This window comes from Dipteris shenzhenensis, chromosome 8 (assembly GCF_047967505.1).
Source record: "Dipteris shenzhenensis isolate YYH24624 ecotype China chromosome 8, Dip_SZ_1.0, whole genome shotgun sequence".
In the NCBI taxonomy this organism is placed as follows: domain Eukaryota; kingdom Viridiplantae; phylum Streptophyta; class Polypodiopsida; order Gleicheniales; family Dipteridaceae; genus Dipteris; species Dipteris shenzhenensis.
In genome coordinates, this window is record NC_141603.1 from 11,819,759 (window position 1) to 11,833,642 (window position 13,884).

The 13,884-nt window shown below is 42.1% G+C and overlaps 1 protein-coding gene across 1 annotated transcript in view; it reads right to left on the reverse strand.

Moving 5' to 3' along the window:
* Positions 1-2,469: 2,469 nt before the first annotated feature.
* The window catches only part of OVA6 (Class II aaRS and biotin synthetases superfamily protein), a 42,480-nt gene continuing 31,065 nt past the window's right edge, over positions 2,470-13,884 (reverse strand). The window contains exon 11 of the mRNA XM_087378572.1: positions 2,470-2,846. Within this exon, the coding sequence (XP_087234698.1) occupies positions 2,705-2,846 (142 nt within the window). The 3' untranslated portion in view covers positions 2,470-2,704. The remainder of the gene's footprint in view (positions 2,847-13,884) is intronic.

Genomic DNA, 13,884 nt, shown 5'->3' on the forward strand with positions numbered 1-13,884 from the left:
TTCCGAAGGGCAAATGGGCACATATAGCAATGGATTTCATCACAGGCTTGCCTTCTATAGAGAGGGCGTGGCACAGCATTTATGTCATGATGGACAGATTAACAAAACAAGCCCAAATGCCATGAATGTTCATCCTCTGGAAGTCCTTTCCATCTGATGAGGTACTCAATGTATACCCTATTGTAGAGTACTTTATCTTTAAAACCCACAATGTGCTCGGAGACATGAATGATATGGCCCTCATCAATAGGTGGTAGCTTTGAGAGTATGTGCACATGCTAGCCTACATGTGGTTTCAGCAAAGACACATGAGACACATTGTGAATCTTGGAGGTGCTTGGTAGCTCAAGCTTGTAGATGATTCTAAAAGGGCCATAATACTGATGAGCAATCTTTGTGTTGGTATTACCTCTCAATGAAGCATAACAATTTTTGTGTAGACGTAAATGTATGTAATCCCCTTCCTTGAAAACCAAGTATCTCCTACGTTCATCTGCACATTTCTTATGCTTGACTTGGGCATCTTGCATATTCTTATTAGCCAATTGTGGAAGAGCTTCCATTGTCTCCAAGACATTTTGGGCTTGTTGATTTTTCATAGCCAAGTCTGCAACCGAGGAAGGCATTCCCACTGTGCAACCATACATTGCCTCAAATGGGCTCATGCCAATAGAGAGATGCTTAGTGTTGTAGCAAAATTGAGTACAAGCCACTTATCCCACGACCTTTGGGTGTCATGACAAAAGTGCCTTAAGCATTCCTCCACCCATTTGTTCGCCCATTCAAACTAACCATCAATCTCAGGATGGTATGTAGTGCTAGGTGTAAGTAAAGTACGCACTGCTGTAAATAGTTCTTGCCAAAAGTGACCCATAAATTTTTCATCCTTGTCGCTAACAATTTCATGGGGAAGGCCATGGTGCTTAAACACATGATCAATAGACTGCCAAGCAACCCTATGATGTTGAATATCAGGTCTTAATGGGTATGAAATCCAGGATTACTATTATCAAAGTTTGCTTCAACATTGTCTCTTACAAGTTCTTCCATATGAAAAGAAATACAATTGATAGCATTTGATAATTACAAATTCAAACTGCAAAGCCTGATTGATAGAACCACATGCCTCAAATTTACTTGCATGAGAAAGAACCTAGTTAAAATTCTTTGTTCCTATAAATAGCGCACTTTCTAAATAATACATGTATTTGATTGAGGGTTTAGTAACTTCTAAGAACCCTTTCCATTCTTGTTGCATACATTAGAGCCTCAACCAAGATGTGGCCTTTTCCTTTGAATGTAATTTGTTTTGAAAGTATAGCATACATGTCTTTGGTTTTTTTTCTTTTTTTTGGGTGTATCCTTTACTTTCTATAATATTTGTATTTGTGGGAGCTTTTAGTAACTTTAAAGATCCTGCTTTTGTTTTCCAAATAAGAAAGAAAAGTTGCATCTCTTATGAGGGATAAAGATCAATGACGTGATGGAATTCCTCTTCGAACGTTGTTAATTGTTTTTTGTATGAACTTTACAAGGCTTCATAGCAATTTTTTGGTGAAAGGTGAAAGAGAGAAAGCCTCACATATCCTAGCCTAGGTCATGATGCTTATAGCTATAGCCTAGGTCATGATGCTTAAGCGTGTGAAAACTTTGGAGGCCATAAATACTTTTGGGTTCATGCTCTCATATGTGAGTCAATGAAGTAGATGGGAGTAGAGCTTCCTTGCACTTCCAATTCGGCCAAGTTTAACATTGTTGCTGTGTGAGATTTAGAAGATCTATTTACTAGCCTTTTGGTTTGATTTGATTTCAAAGTGGCTTGTGTATGAATATTCCATTTATGTGTGCACGCTACTTGCATTATGTTGGAACACAAAATCTAATTTATTGTCTCTTTCCATCAACACCCTACATGTACAGTCAAACAATGACACTGAATGATTTGGGACCCCTCGCATAATCTCAACATAGGGTCCTTATATTTACATGTAAATCTATACTTGAAGAAAAGGGATAGGGGGAAGATCAAAGAAGGGCTAGAAGTGCAGAAGGGAGAGAGAGTGAGGGGGAGAAGGAAGGAGAGGTAGGTGAGGGAGAGAAAGAGATGGGAAGGAAGGAGAGAGAAGGAGAGAGAGAGAGAGAGTAGGTTGCAAGTAGTAGGAAGGAGGGAAAGTAGATAGGATTGGATGTCACATCAAAAGTTTACAATGAGTGATGGATGGTTACGTATATAGTCCCTCCACATTTCCTACTAACTCTAACTAAATGAATACTTAAGTAGCCCTTTTCCCCTCTTTACATCCATCCCTTTCCATAGAATTTCGCCCTCAAAATTACATGTTTCGGTTTTCACACCAATGTGGTGAGATAGCAAAGTGATGTTGATCAGCCTAACAATACAAGCTCATAAAATCTTTGTGATGAAGATCTAGGCAACACGATGCCAGACTTCCGACCAATTCCAATTAAAAGGGCTGTCACAAATGAAGTGGTCCATTTTTTTGCTCATTACATTTATGTTCGCCGAGAAAAAAGGGGACAACTCACATCTCTGATGCACATTATTCTTTTAATCTGAAACTCGTAAGTAAAGAATCGTTATTCATCTTCATAGTTCAATCACTACACATAGACATAGACAAACAATACATTGGTCATCATACATTGGTCATCGGATTCAATAAAGTTAGTTACCAAACTTAATCTAATAGGACTTTGCAAAGATTGCAACCTCTGCAGCTTCTTTCCCAGTCATAAAGCATTTTCCACAGTGGCTTGGTTGCTCAAATGGAAAGCACCTGATTGTTGCTCCAGTCTCTTCCTTTACTTTCCCTTCATCAAGATCACTAGGAAAACAGCACAAAGACGGCTGAGTATTCACAAGCATGATATCTACTAGCATTAAATGTTTTCAAAAATACCCAACATGATTCTGACGCTTGTTAAGTATACACCATACTAACCCAAACTTGATTGCAAGCCTAAAATCCTTATTAAGCAATGTCTACATTTGAGAATATTTTGTATCCTTGTATTTTGTTAATAACTATACCTGTTTATACCATATAGCCAGAAGCAAACACTCTTTTGTACACCGATAACTAAAGCGAGGACGAACTGTCTCCTTTCGATGGGCCACTTTGCCAAGTCGGATTAACCATGTCATCGAGTTTTATTTATGATTGAGCTTTTGCTTATGCTAGTGTAAATTTGTGCCACTTCAAGCTTTCTTTACAGTCCATTTAAATTTGAGCTGATTCAAGGGAGACTTTCACATTGCATTTAGGTATTGCAGCTCTCCCCTTCAGGTGCACATCAACACTATGCGTGCGTGCGTGCGTGCGTGCGTGTGTGTGTGTGTGTGTGTGTGAAGCTGGTTGGCACCCTGCGAGCTCCCTATGAAGTTCAATCTTTACGGAGACCATTGCCTGTGGATTTCAACAGAGGGCTTCATTGATACACCTGGATATAGACGGATCCACCTCTCCCACTCCTTGAGGATTTATATTGGGTAGTTTTGTGTTTCATCATATCAAATTCGCATTGAGAGTGGATGGGCGGAGGGCATACCCAAAGAGGGTTGCATCTGCACCCATGTCATCATCAAGAGATTGAGTCAGAGGAGCATTTCGCTTCAGACGCCCTATCTACTATGGGATCATAGGTCGCTATCAAAGATGGTTTCGAACCCCTTCTAGTTTCCTATCCTACCCAAATCAAAGATGCCTAGAGGCTTTCCTCCATGAGACCGCCCGACACAGGGAGCATTTGCTCAGGGCACATAGGCGAGATCAGGACGTACATGCAGATTCCACTCAGAGCATGATCACTGAGTTTTTCTAGCTAGACAGCACTGACCAGCAGGGCTCAGGGAGACGCCGGATCCGAGGACTAGAGCAAGAGACACACAAACTCGCCAACGGGTTTAGGCACAGATAAGACTAGAGGACCTTCCCTCCATGCTTACCAGCTCGGAGGCACGGCTAAGTGGCAATTGTCCATCTCGCACGCCCATAACTACGAGACCACAACGAGCATCAACACCCATGACAAATACCAAAAAACCATACTCATAGCGATACCAATAGATAGAGAGAAAGGCAACACCCCTTAGCTCATTGTATCAGGTTTCTCTCTCTCTCTCTCCTCAACCCAAAACTAGCTAAAAATCCCCACAATCCACCTCAAAAGAAGGTTCATGAAGGGGAAAATGGAAGGGGCTTTTCAAAATCCCCTTCTGCATTCAGGATGCAGTGGAACCCACAACAGAAATGTCCCCAGGGGCGGCAACATCTTTGGCGGAATTCTGTTGATGGAACCTGATGGAATCAAAAGATGGAAGCTGTGGATTTCTGTACACAATCAATGATGATCCTCCGTCAATAAAACGAGATAAATGCATAGTTTCATCTTCTAGGCAGTTGGTTGTTTGGATTCTGAACTGAAGGGGTAGGTCCCGAAGATGATGAAGTGGATACAGTGGATGTGTCCTCATCGGACCCGCTCTTAATGATTACTCTATCCGATCCTCTTCCTACGTTAACCGCATCTGTACGGTTTGTGCCCTTGAGCTGGGCTGTAACCATTTTGTTCCTCTGGGCCTGCATGCAGAATTTTTTGCTTAAAGCTCTAGCCTGGGACCTGGTTATTACGTTTAGGGATACCAAAAAAACTTGCCCCTTTTCGACTCAGCAGATTGATAGAATCTGTGGCCGTTGTAGGGGTCCAACGCATTGGGCAATCACAACAACGTTATACATTGCAAGCATAACTCAAGGCATTACTAGTCAAATGGGGCACAAATAGCAAAGCCATAGTGACACTCCTAGCCAATGGCATAACTCCGTGGTTGTGTAACAAGCCTCCTTATCCTGTACTTCAACTTCAAGCCCGTAGTTCTTTCGGGTTGGATTCGGAGGATCAATACTTACTTGGCACATGAGTCAATGGGCGAAGATGAACTTCGTGACTGACTCTCTTGATGGTTCAGCCATTCTTTGGCTGCAAGCCAGCAAGTGCACAAAGGAATAAAAACATGGGAAGAGTGCAAATAACAAATCCATAATCAGTTTCTTCAGCATAATCTCAAACGTGTATGCTCATCAATTGGGACATGTTGCACCAAATGATTGAAGAATAGTGTCAGATATACACATCAGCATCAGGCAACCTTGCTCAAGACTTCCTATTAGAAGTCACCTCGCAATGAACTAAAGCTGGAGGCCACAAGATAGACCACTGGGCGTTCTGGCAAAGGTCATGATGGACTAGAGGTCCATTAAGAAAAGAGGTTTCAATCCACAAGTCCTAGTGCAGAAGACCTATATATTTATGCACTACATTTATAGATTATTCACGGATACTTCATTTCCATTTATTTGGTTTTCTATGCACATTAACAGTTTGCACAATGGGCTATTGTGGTACAGTGGTAGAATATTTTTGGTTGAGGATTCTGTTTATAAGCTGTTGGTACTGCAGGAGTTGCACTCATCTCCTATGGCTGGTCATATAGGATTATTCAAGACATGAAAGGCAAGCAAAGCTTTTATTGGAAGGGTCTTTGGAGGGATGTTTATGCTTATGTGCAAGGTTGCAAGCCTTGTCAACAGAACAGGGAGTTGAATCTAAGCCCTGCTGGGCTTTTACAACCATTACCCATCCCTGAAGGAAAGTGGACCCATATAACTATGGATTTTATTACTGGTTTGCCAGTAACTTCCAAGGGTTGGAGCAGCATATTAGTGGTGGTTGACAGGTTGACTAAGGCAGACCATTTTATACCCACAAAGACTTAATACTCTGCTTCTATGGTGGCTCAACAGTTGGTGGAAAATGTGTTCAAGCTGCATGGTTTGCCTCAAGAAATTGTAAGTGATCGTGATGCCAAGACCATGGGCTATTTTTGGCAGGAATAATTCAGCTCCATGGGTACACACCTTGCTCCCAGCACAGCAGACCATCCACAAACTGATGGGCAGACTGAGAGAGTTAATAGGTGGCTGGAGGAATACTTAAGGCATTTTGTTTTGACACACAGTCTACATGGGACAAGTGGCTTCATTTGGCAGAGTTTTGCTATTATACTACAAAGCACACTACCATTGGCATGAGTCCTTACGAGGCTATGTTTGGTTGCAAAGCCCATGTATCATCCACCATTAATGACAAGTCCTTTACCAACCAGCAAGCTAAAGATGACCTGAACCCATGACTGTCCGTTACAGCAGTGTTAAGGACAACATGATGAAGGCTCAAGCCAGGATCAAGGAGAATGTTGACCATCATAGGAGGGATACCCATTCTGAGGAGGGGGACTTTGTTTTCCTTAGACTCCACAAATCTCGTATGCATCTCTGAAAGGGAATACTAATGTCAAGCTTGCTCATAGATACTATGGTCCCTACAGGGTGCTGAAGAAAATTGGTGAAGTGGCTTATCAATTGGAGCTTCCACCTTCTACTCGAATGCATAATATTTTCCATGTATCTTTACTCAAGAAATATCAGAGCAAGTTTTAGAGGAGTTACCTCCCATGGATGAGTCTGGATTCATTGAGTATATTCCTGAAAGGATCCTTGGTTTCAGGGATCATGAGCTCAAGAACAAAGTCATATGTGGAGTATTACATCAAGTGGAAGGGCCTCCCTGATGAAGAAAATCCTTGGCAGCCAGCATCTATTGTTGAGCAGTACCCTTATCTCCTCAGTTGATACAGACATTGATTTACTTTTTGGGCTTGGAAATAACCGGTGCCATCTATTCTTGTCACTATCTTCTTTCCTTGTTTCAGTTCATCTTGCAAATTTGAGGAAATTTTTATTTTAGGAGAGAAGGACTGTAATAAAGGCAGTTTCCTGAGTTAGCTACTGGTTTAGTTAGCCTCTTTAATGGCTTGTCAATAAAAATTTATTTTAATAAGGGGAGCCATAAGTTGCCACGTGGCATCATAGGCTGGCCATCCCATAAGCAGACTTGTAATTGATGCCAGGTCCACACCTATAAAAGGGGGCTCTGCTGTACTTGACCATTCATGATCTTTGGAATAAACAATTGCTTTGCTGTTCAAATAGCTGAGCTACTCGATGTGCATAACCAAACAAGGAATGTTCCTGTCCTGTCCCTGTACAGCCCACTACAGGCTCCTGTGTAAGTCCAGCCCATGACTTACCACTCCTACTCTTCCCCTAACTCATAAGGTACTACCCTGGCAGATCATCCAAGCAACCTTCAAAGACAAGTCACTAAGCTTCTCGAAGGGATTGGTTGGTATTTATTTCTCTCCAACCTCAAGGAGGGAAGGATTACAATTTCATCACAAGTATACCATAAAACTCGAGACAAATGATTAAAGGTTTGGCTTCTTTTGAAAGCTCTTGATTTGGCAAATCTACCAAAATTAGCCATGACTCAACGATCTAACATTCATGTCAGGGTAATTGAAACAGGTTCCAATGGTGGTCCAAGAACTTGCACGCACAAATATGCACCAGTAGGCTATCCCCATGTTTTATGATCTTGCAAAGAGGAAGCAGTTTTTAATGTTTCTACTCAATCTGTGCAGGTGATGAAGGTGGGTGAGGAGGGAGAAAGTTTTTGTAGGAAATGGCTCGTAGATTAGCAAGGGTATGGGTTGTGAAATGTGTGGAAAATAAGTCTCGTTCACGAATGTAAGACATGATACCTTTGGAGTCAGACCTGTTCGTCAAGAAACAATACATAAATGCTTTGTCAGAGGGAACCGAGGACCAGGAATTGGAATGCCACGTCTTACATCACATGTCGTCGTATGACATAAAACTATATATACCTAGATGAGTCCAAGAACATGCCCAAACTCATCCTCTAAAAACACAATATAGTGCAGTTTCAATCTCATGATAGTGACTCATAAGGTTGAAAACCATAAACTGCATCACGCATGGTAGGAACTAGCTACTATGACATCTCCACTGACGTCATCAGCGCCCAACAATGGGTGTAGACGATAGTATAAACACATGCTCTCACACATACAAATACACACACCCACACATACTTGAGCATCCATTTATACAAAGTCTTTGTACTGAGTTTCTGTCGGCTCTCCCGAGGTGAAGGGAAGACTTAGCCATGATGAAGGCTAGCACTAAAGGAGAATGCTAATCAAAAGGTAGTGCAAAATCTCCTCATTCAAGCTGCTTGTGAAGACTAAATGATTTCATTTTAGTCTCTCCCAGACAGCATCTAAATCTAGCTGATAGGGCAACACACCACTTAAGATAGGGCAACGCACCACTTAAGATAGAAAGAATGACCGCAACACCACAAGACCGCAACATGCATGAGAACTTCACAAGGTGAAGTTTGCAAGTCCGCTATGATGGCAAAAGCATATACCTAGATGAGTCCAGGAACATGCCCAAACTCATCCTCTAAAAACACAATATAGTGCAGTTTCAATCTCATGATAGTCACTCATAAGGTTAAAAACCATAAACTCCATCACGTATAGCAAGGACTAGCTACTATGACATCCCCACTCACGTCATCAGCGCCCAACAGTGGGTGTGGACCACAGTATAAACATATGCTCTCACACATACAAATCCACACACCAAAGGAGAAGGCTAATTAAAAGGTAGTCCAAAATCTCTTCATTCAAGCTACAACTACTTGTGAAGACTAAATTATTTCATTTTAGTCTCTCCGAGACGAGCATCTAAATCTAGCTGAAAGGGCAACGCACCACTTAAGATAGAAAGAATTATCGCAAACCAGCATGGACGAAAACTTCATGCCGCTAATACGGCAAAAGCATATACCTAGATGAGTCCAAGAACATACCCAAACATATCCTCTAAAAACACATATAGTGTAGTTTCAATCTCATGATAGTCACTCATAAGTTTGAAAACCATAAATTCCATCACGCATAGCAGGGACTAGCTACTATGACATCCCCACTCACATCATCAGCGCCCAACGGTGGGTGTAGACTGCCATAGTATAAACATATGCTCTCACACATACTTGAGAATCCATTTATACAAAGGCTTTGTACTGAGTTTATGTCAGCACTCTGGAGGTGAAGGGCAGACTCAGCCATGACGAAGGCTAGCACTAAAGGAGAAGGCTAATCAAAAGGTAGTCCAAAATCTCTTCATTCAAGCTAAAACTGCTTGTAAAGACTAAATGATTTCATTTTAGTCTATCCCAAACGAGCATCTAAATCTAGCTAATAGAACAACGCACCACTTAAGATAGTAAGAATTATCGCAAAACTAGCACACCGCAACTGGACGAAGACTTCACAAGGTGAAGTTTGCATGTCCGCTAATATGGTAGAAGCATATACCTAGATGAGTCCAAGGACATGCCCAAACACATCCTCTAAAAACACAATATAGTGCAGTTTCAATCTCATGATAGTCACTCATAAGGTTGAAAACCATAAACTCCATCACGCATAGCAGGGACAAGCTACTATGACGTCCCCACTCACGTCATCAGTGCCCAACAGTGGGTATAGACCATAGTATAAACATATGCTCTCACACATACAAATCCACACACCAACACATACTTCAGAATCCATTTATACAAAGGCTTTGAACTCAGTTTCTGTCGGCACTCCGGAGATGAAGGGCAGACTCAGCCATGACGAAGGCTAGCACTAAAGAAGAAGGCTAATCAAAAGGCAATCCAAAATCTCTTCATTCAAGCTAAAACTGCTTGTTAAGACTGAATGATTTCGTTTTAGTCCTATCCTAGACGAGCATCTAAATCTAGCTGATAGGGCAACGCACCACTTAAGATAGAAAGAATTATCGCTAAACCAACAGGCCCCAACATGGACGAAAAAGCTGAAGTTTGCATGTCCGCTAATATGGCAGTAGTATATACCTAGATGAGTCCAAGAACATGCCCAAACTCATCCTCTTAAAACACAATATAGTGCAGTTTCAATCTCATGATAGTCACTCATAAGGTTGAAGACCATAAACTCCATCATGCATAGCAGGGACTAGCTACTATGACATCCCTACTCACGTCATCAACGCCCAACAGTGGGTGTAGACCATAGTATAAACATATGCTCTCACACATACAAATCCACAAATCCACACATACTTGAGCATCCATTTATACAAAGTCTTCGTACTGAGTTTATGTCGGCACTCCGAATGTGAAGGGCAGACTCATCCATGACGAAGGCTAGCACTAAAGGAGATGGCTAATCAAAAGGTAGTCCAAAATCTATTCATTCAAGCTACAACTGCTTGTGAAGACTCCCAGACAACATCTAAATCTAGCTGATAGGGCAACGCACCACTTAAGATAGAAAGAATTATCGCAAAACCAGGAGACCGCAACATGGACGAAACCTTCACAAGGTGAAGTTTGCATGTTCGCTAATACGGCAAAAGCATATACCTAGATGAGTCTAGGAACATGCCCAAACTCATCCTCTAAAAACACAATATAGTGCAGTTTCAATCTCATGATAATCACTCATAAGGTTGAAAACCATAAACTCCATCACGCATAGCAGGGACTAGCTACTATGACATCCCCACTCACGTCATCAGCGCCCAACGGTGGGTGTAGACGATAGTATAAACCTATGCTCTCACACATACAAATCCACACACCCACACATACTTGAGCATCCATTTATACAAAGTCTTCGTACTGTGTTTTTATCGGCACTTCGGAGGTGAAGGAAAGACTCAACCATGAAGAAGGCTAGCACAAAAGGAGAAGGCTAATCAAAAGGTAGTCCAAAATCTCCTCATTCAAGCTACAACTGCTTGTTAAGACTAAATGATTTCATTTTAGTCTCTCCCAGACGAGCATATAAATCTAGCTGATAGGGCAACGCACCACTTAAGGTAGAAAGAATTATCACAAAACCAGTAGGCTGCAACATAGATGAAAACTTCACAAGGTGAAGTTTGCATGTCCGCTAATACGGCAAAAGCATATACCTAGATGAATCCAAGAACATGCCCAAACTCATCCTCTAAAAAGACAATATAGTGCAGTTTCAATCTCATGATAGTCACTCATAAGGTTGAAAACCATAAACTCCATCACGCATAGCAGGGACTAGCTAGTATGACATCCCCACTCACGTCATCAACGCCCAACAATGGGTGTAGACCATAGTATAAAATATGCTCTCACACATACAAATCCACACACCCACACATACTTGAGCATCCATTTTTACAAAGTCTTCGTGCTGAGTTTCTGTCGGCACTCTGGAGGTGAAGGGAAGACTCGGCCATGATGAAGGCTAGCACTAAAGGAGAAGGCTAATCAAAAGGTAGTCCAAAATCTCTTCATTCAAGCTACAACTACTTGTGAAGACTAAATGATTTCATTTTAGTCTCTCCCAGACGAGCATCTAAATCTAGCTGATACGGCAACACACCACTTAAGATAGAAAGAATTATCGCAAAACCAACAGGCCGCAACATGGACGAAAACTTCACAAGGTGAAGTTTGCATGGCTGCTAATACGGCAGAAGCATATACCTAGACATAAAACTATGCTAGTGAGAGGGAAAGAATGAGGGAGAAGTACAACGGGGAGAGAGTGAGAGAGAGGGGTGACACAAAAGATGTGGGTGTGAAGTGATGAGCCACACCACAAACTCATAGGTTTTATTAGGATTAGGTTGTTTCACCCTATGACTGTCTTAAGACAGTCATAGGTGTCATATCTTTAATAAAGGGGTGGTAATGTGCCTTTACCCCAACAACCTCCCACCTAAAGGCCAATGTGCCTAAAGGGGAGAAAAGAATAAAAAAAATTACAGCAATATACAGTTACTGTATACAAGACCATAAAATAAGAATGGTCTCATCCTAATCCCATGATGTGGCGGCAATGTGCAAACCGCTCTGTAGGCAAGCTCTTAGTGAGCAAATCTGCAGGATTATCATCAGTATGCACCTTCACAAGCTCAAGTCGCTTGTCTTCCAGTACCTCCCTGATGAAATGATATTTCACATCTATGTGCTTGGTCTTCTGATGAAAGACCGGATTCTTTGCCAACATGATAGCACTCTGACTATCACAATGCAAAACTGGCATATCTCCTGTAATGCCCAAATCTCCCACTAGCCGAGTAAGCCATATTGCTTCCTTGCAAGCCTCAGTGGCTGCAACATATTCAGCTTCAGTGGTTGACAGTGCAATGCATTTCTGCAACCGAGACACCCATGATATAGCACCTCCTGCAAAAGTGAAAATATAACCGGTAGTAGATTTCCGGTTATCTGCATTCCCTGCATAGTCTGAATCTGTAAAACCATGCACCAATGCATCCTGCCTACCACCAATGCATCATGCCTACCACCAATGCATCCTGCCTACCATAGCATATGCACAAGTCTTTGGTACCCTTGAGATACCTCAAGACACCTTTCACTGCTTCCCAGTGCCGCTTGCCTAGATTTGCCATATACCTGCTGATGACTCCCACCGCAAAAGCAATATCCGGACGAGTGGCAACCATGGCATACATCAAAGAACCAACTGCAGATGCATACGGAACCTTGGCCATTTCAGCCTTATCATCATCTGATCTGGGGCTGTCCTTACTGCTGAGTTTTAAATGTGGAGGCAACGGGGTACTAATAGACTTCCCCCCCTCCATTTTAAACCTCTGCAGTACTTTGTCAATGTACTCCTTCTGTGACAGAAACAAAAGTCCCTTGGACCTGTCACGAGTAATCCGCATGCCAAGAATATGGTTTGCATTACCCAAGTCTTTCATGTCAAAAGACTTATGCAGTTGTTTCTTCAAAGCACTAATCTCCTGCTGAGATTTACTGGCAATTAGCATGTCATCCACATATAGAATGAGTAGCATCAAACTGCCATCCTTTGCCCGTTTGGTGTACAAGCAATGATCGGTCTCACACCTATGATACCCTTGGGACTGCATGAAGGCATCAAACTTCTTGTACCATTCTCTTGGCGCCTGCTTGAGTCCATACAAGCTCCTCTTGAGCTTACACACAAGCTGCTCTTTCCCTTTAACAGCATATCCCTCTGGCTGACTCATGTAGATCTCATCATGGAGATCTCCGTGAAGAAAAGCAGTCTTCACATCCATCTGACATAAATCGCAGCATAAGACAACATACATCGAACCTTCTCCTGAATAGTTCGATTCATCCGCTCACTCACACCATTTTGAGATGCATTATGAGGAGCTGTGAGTTCCTGTTTAATGCCCTTAGCTTCGCAAAACTGTACAAAAGCATGTGACACATACTCACCCCCATTATCGGATCTAAGGCATTTCAGCCTGCGACCTGTCCGATTCTCAACCTGAGCGACAAACTTCTTGAAAGCATCTAAGGCATCGCTCTTATGCTTCAAGAAATTGACCCACACTTTGCGTGTGGCATCATCAATAAAAGTAATGAAATACTTTGCACCCCCTAGTGATAGCTGTGGCATTTCACACAAATCAGTGTGCACTAGATCAAGCGGTGCTCTATTTTGGGGAGTTCTCCTCTTATGAGGAGTCATAGAATGCTTGCCAAATATGCAATGATCACAAGTAGGCAAATTTGAAAATGAAAGAGACGGCAGATAACCCAATCGTGACAGTTCTTGCATTCCTTTAACGGACATGTGTCCCAACCGGCTATGCCACAATGAAACCTTTGGCAGCTCGGTTATGGCAACAACATGATTACCTACACTGGAAACATAAAGAGGGTACAAGGTATCACTCTTATAACCCTCAGCCACTATAACCTGGCCATCAGTAATCACCCATTTGGAATCCCCAAATGTGGTGTGGTAACCACTCTCATCCAACAAGCCAGTGCTAATCAGATTTTTCTTGATTTGCGGCACATGGCGAACACCATCAA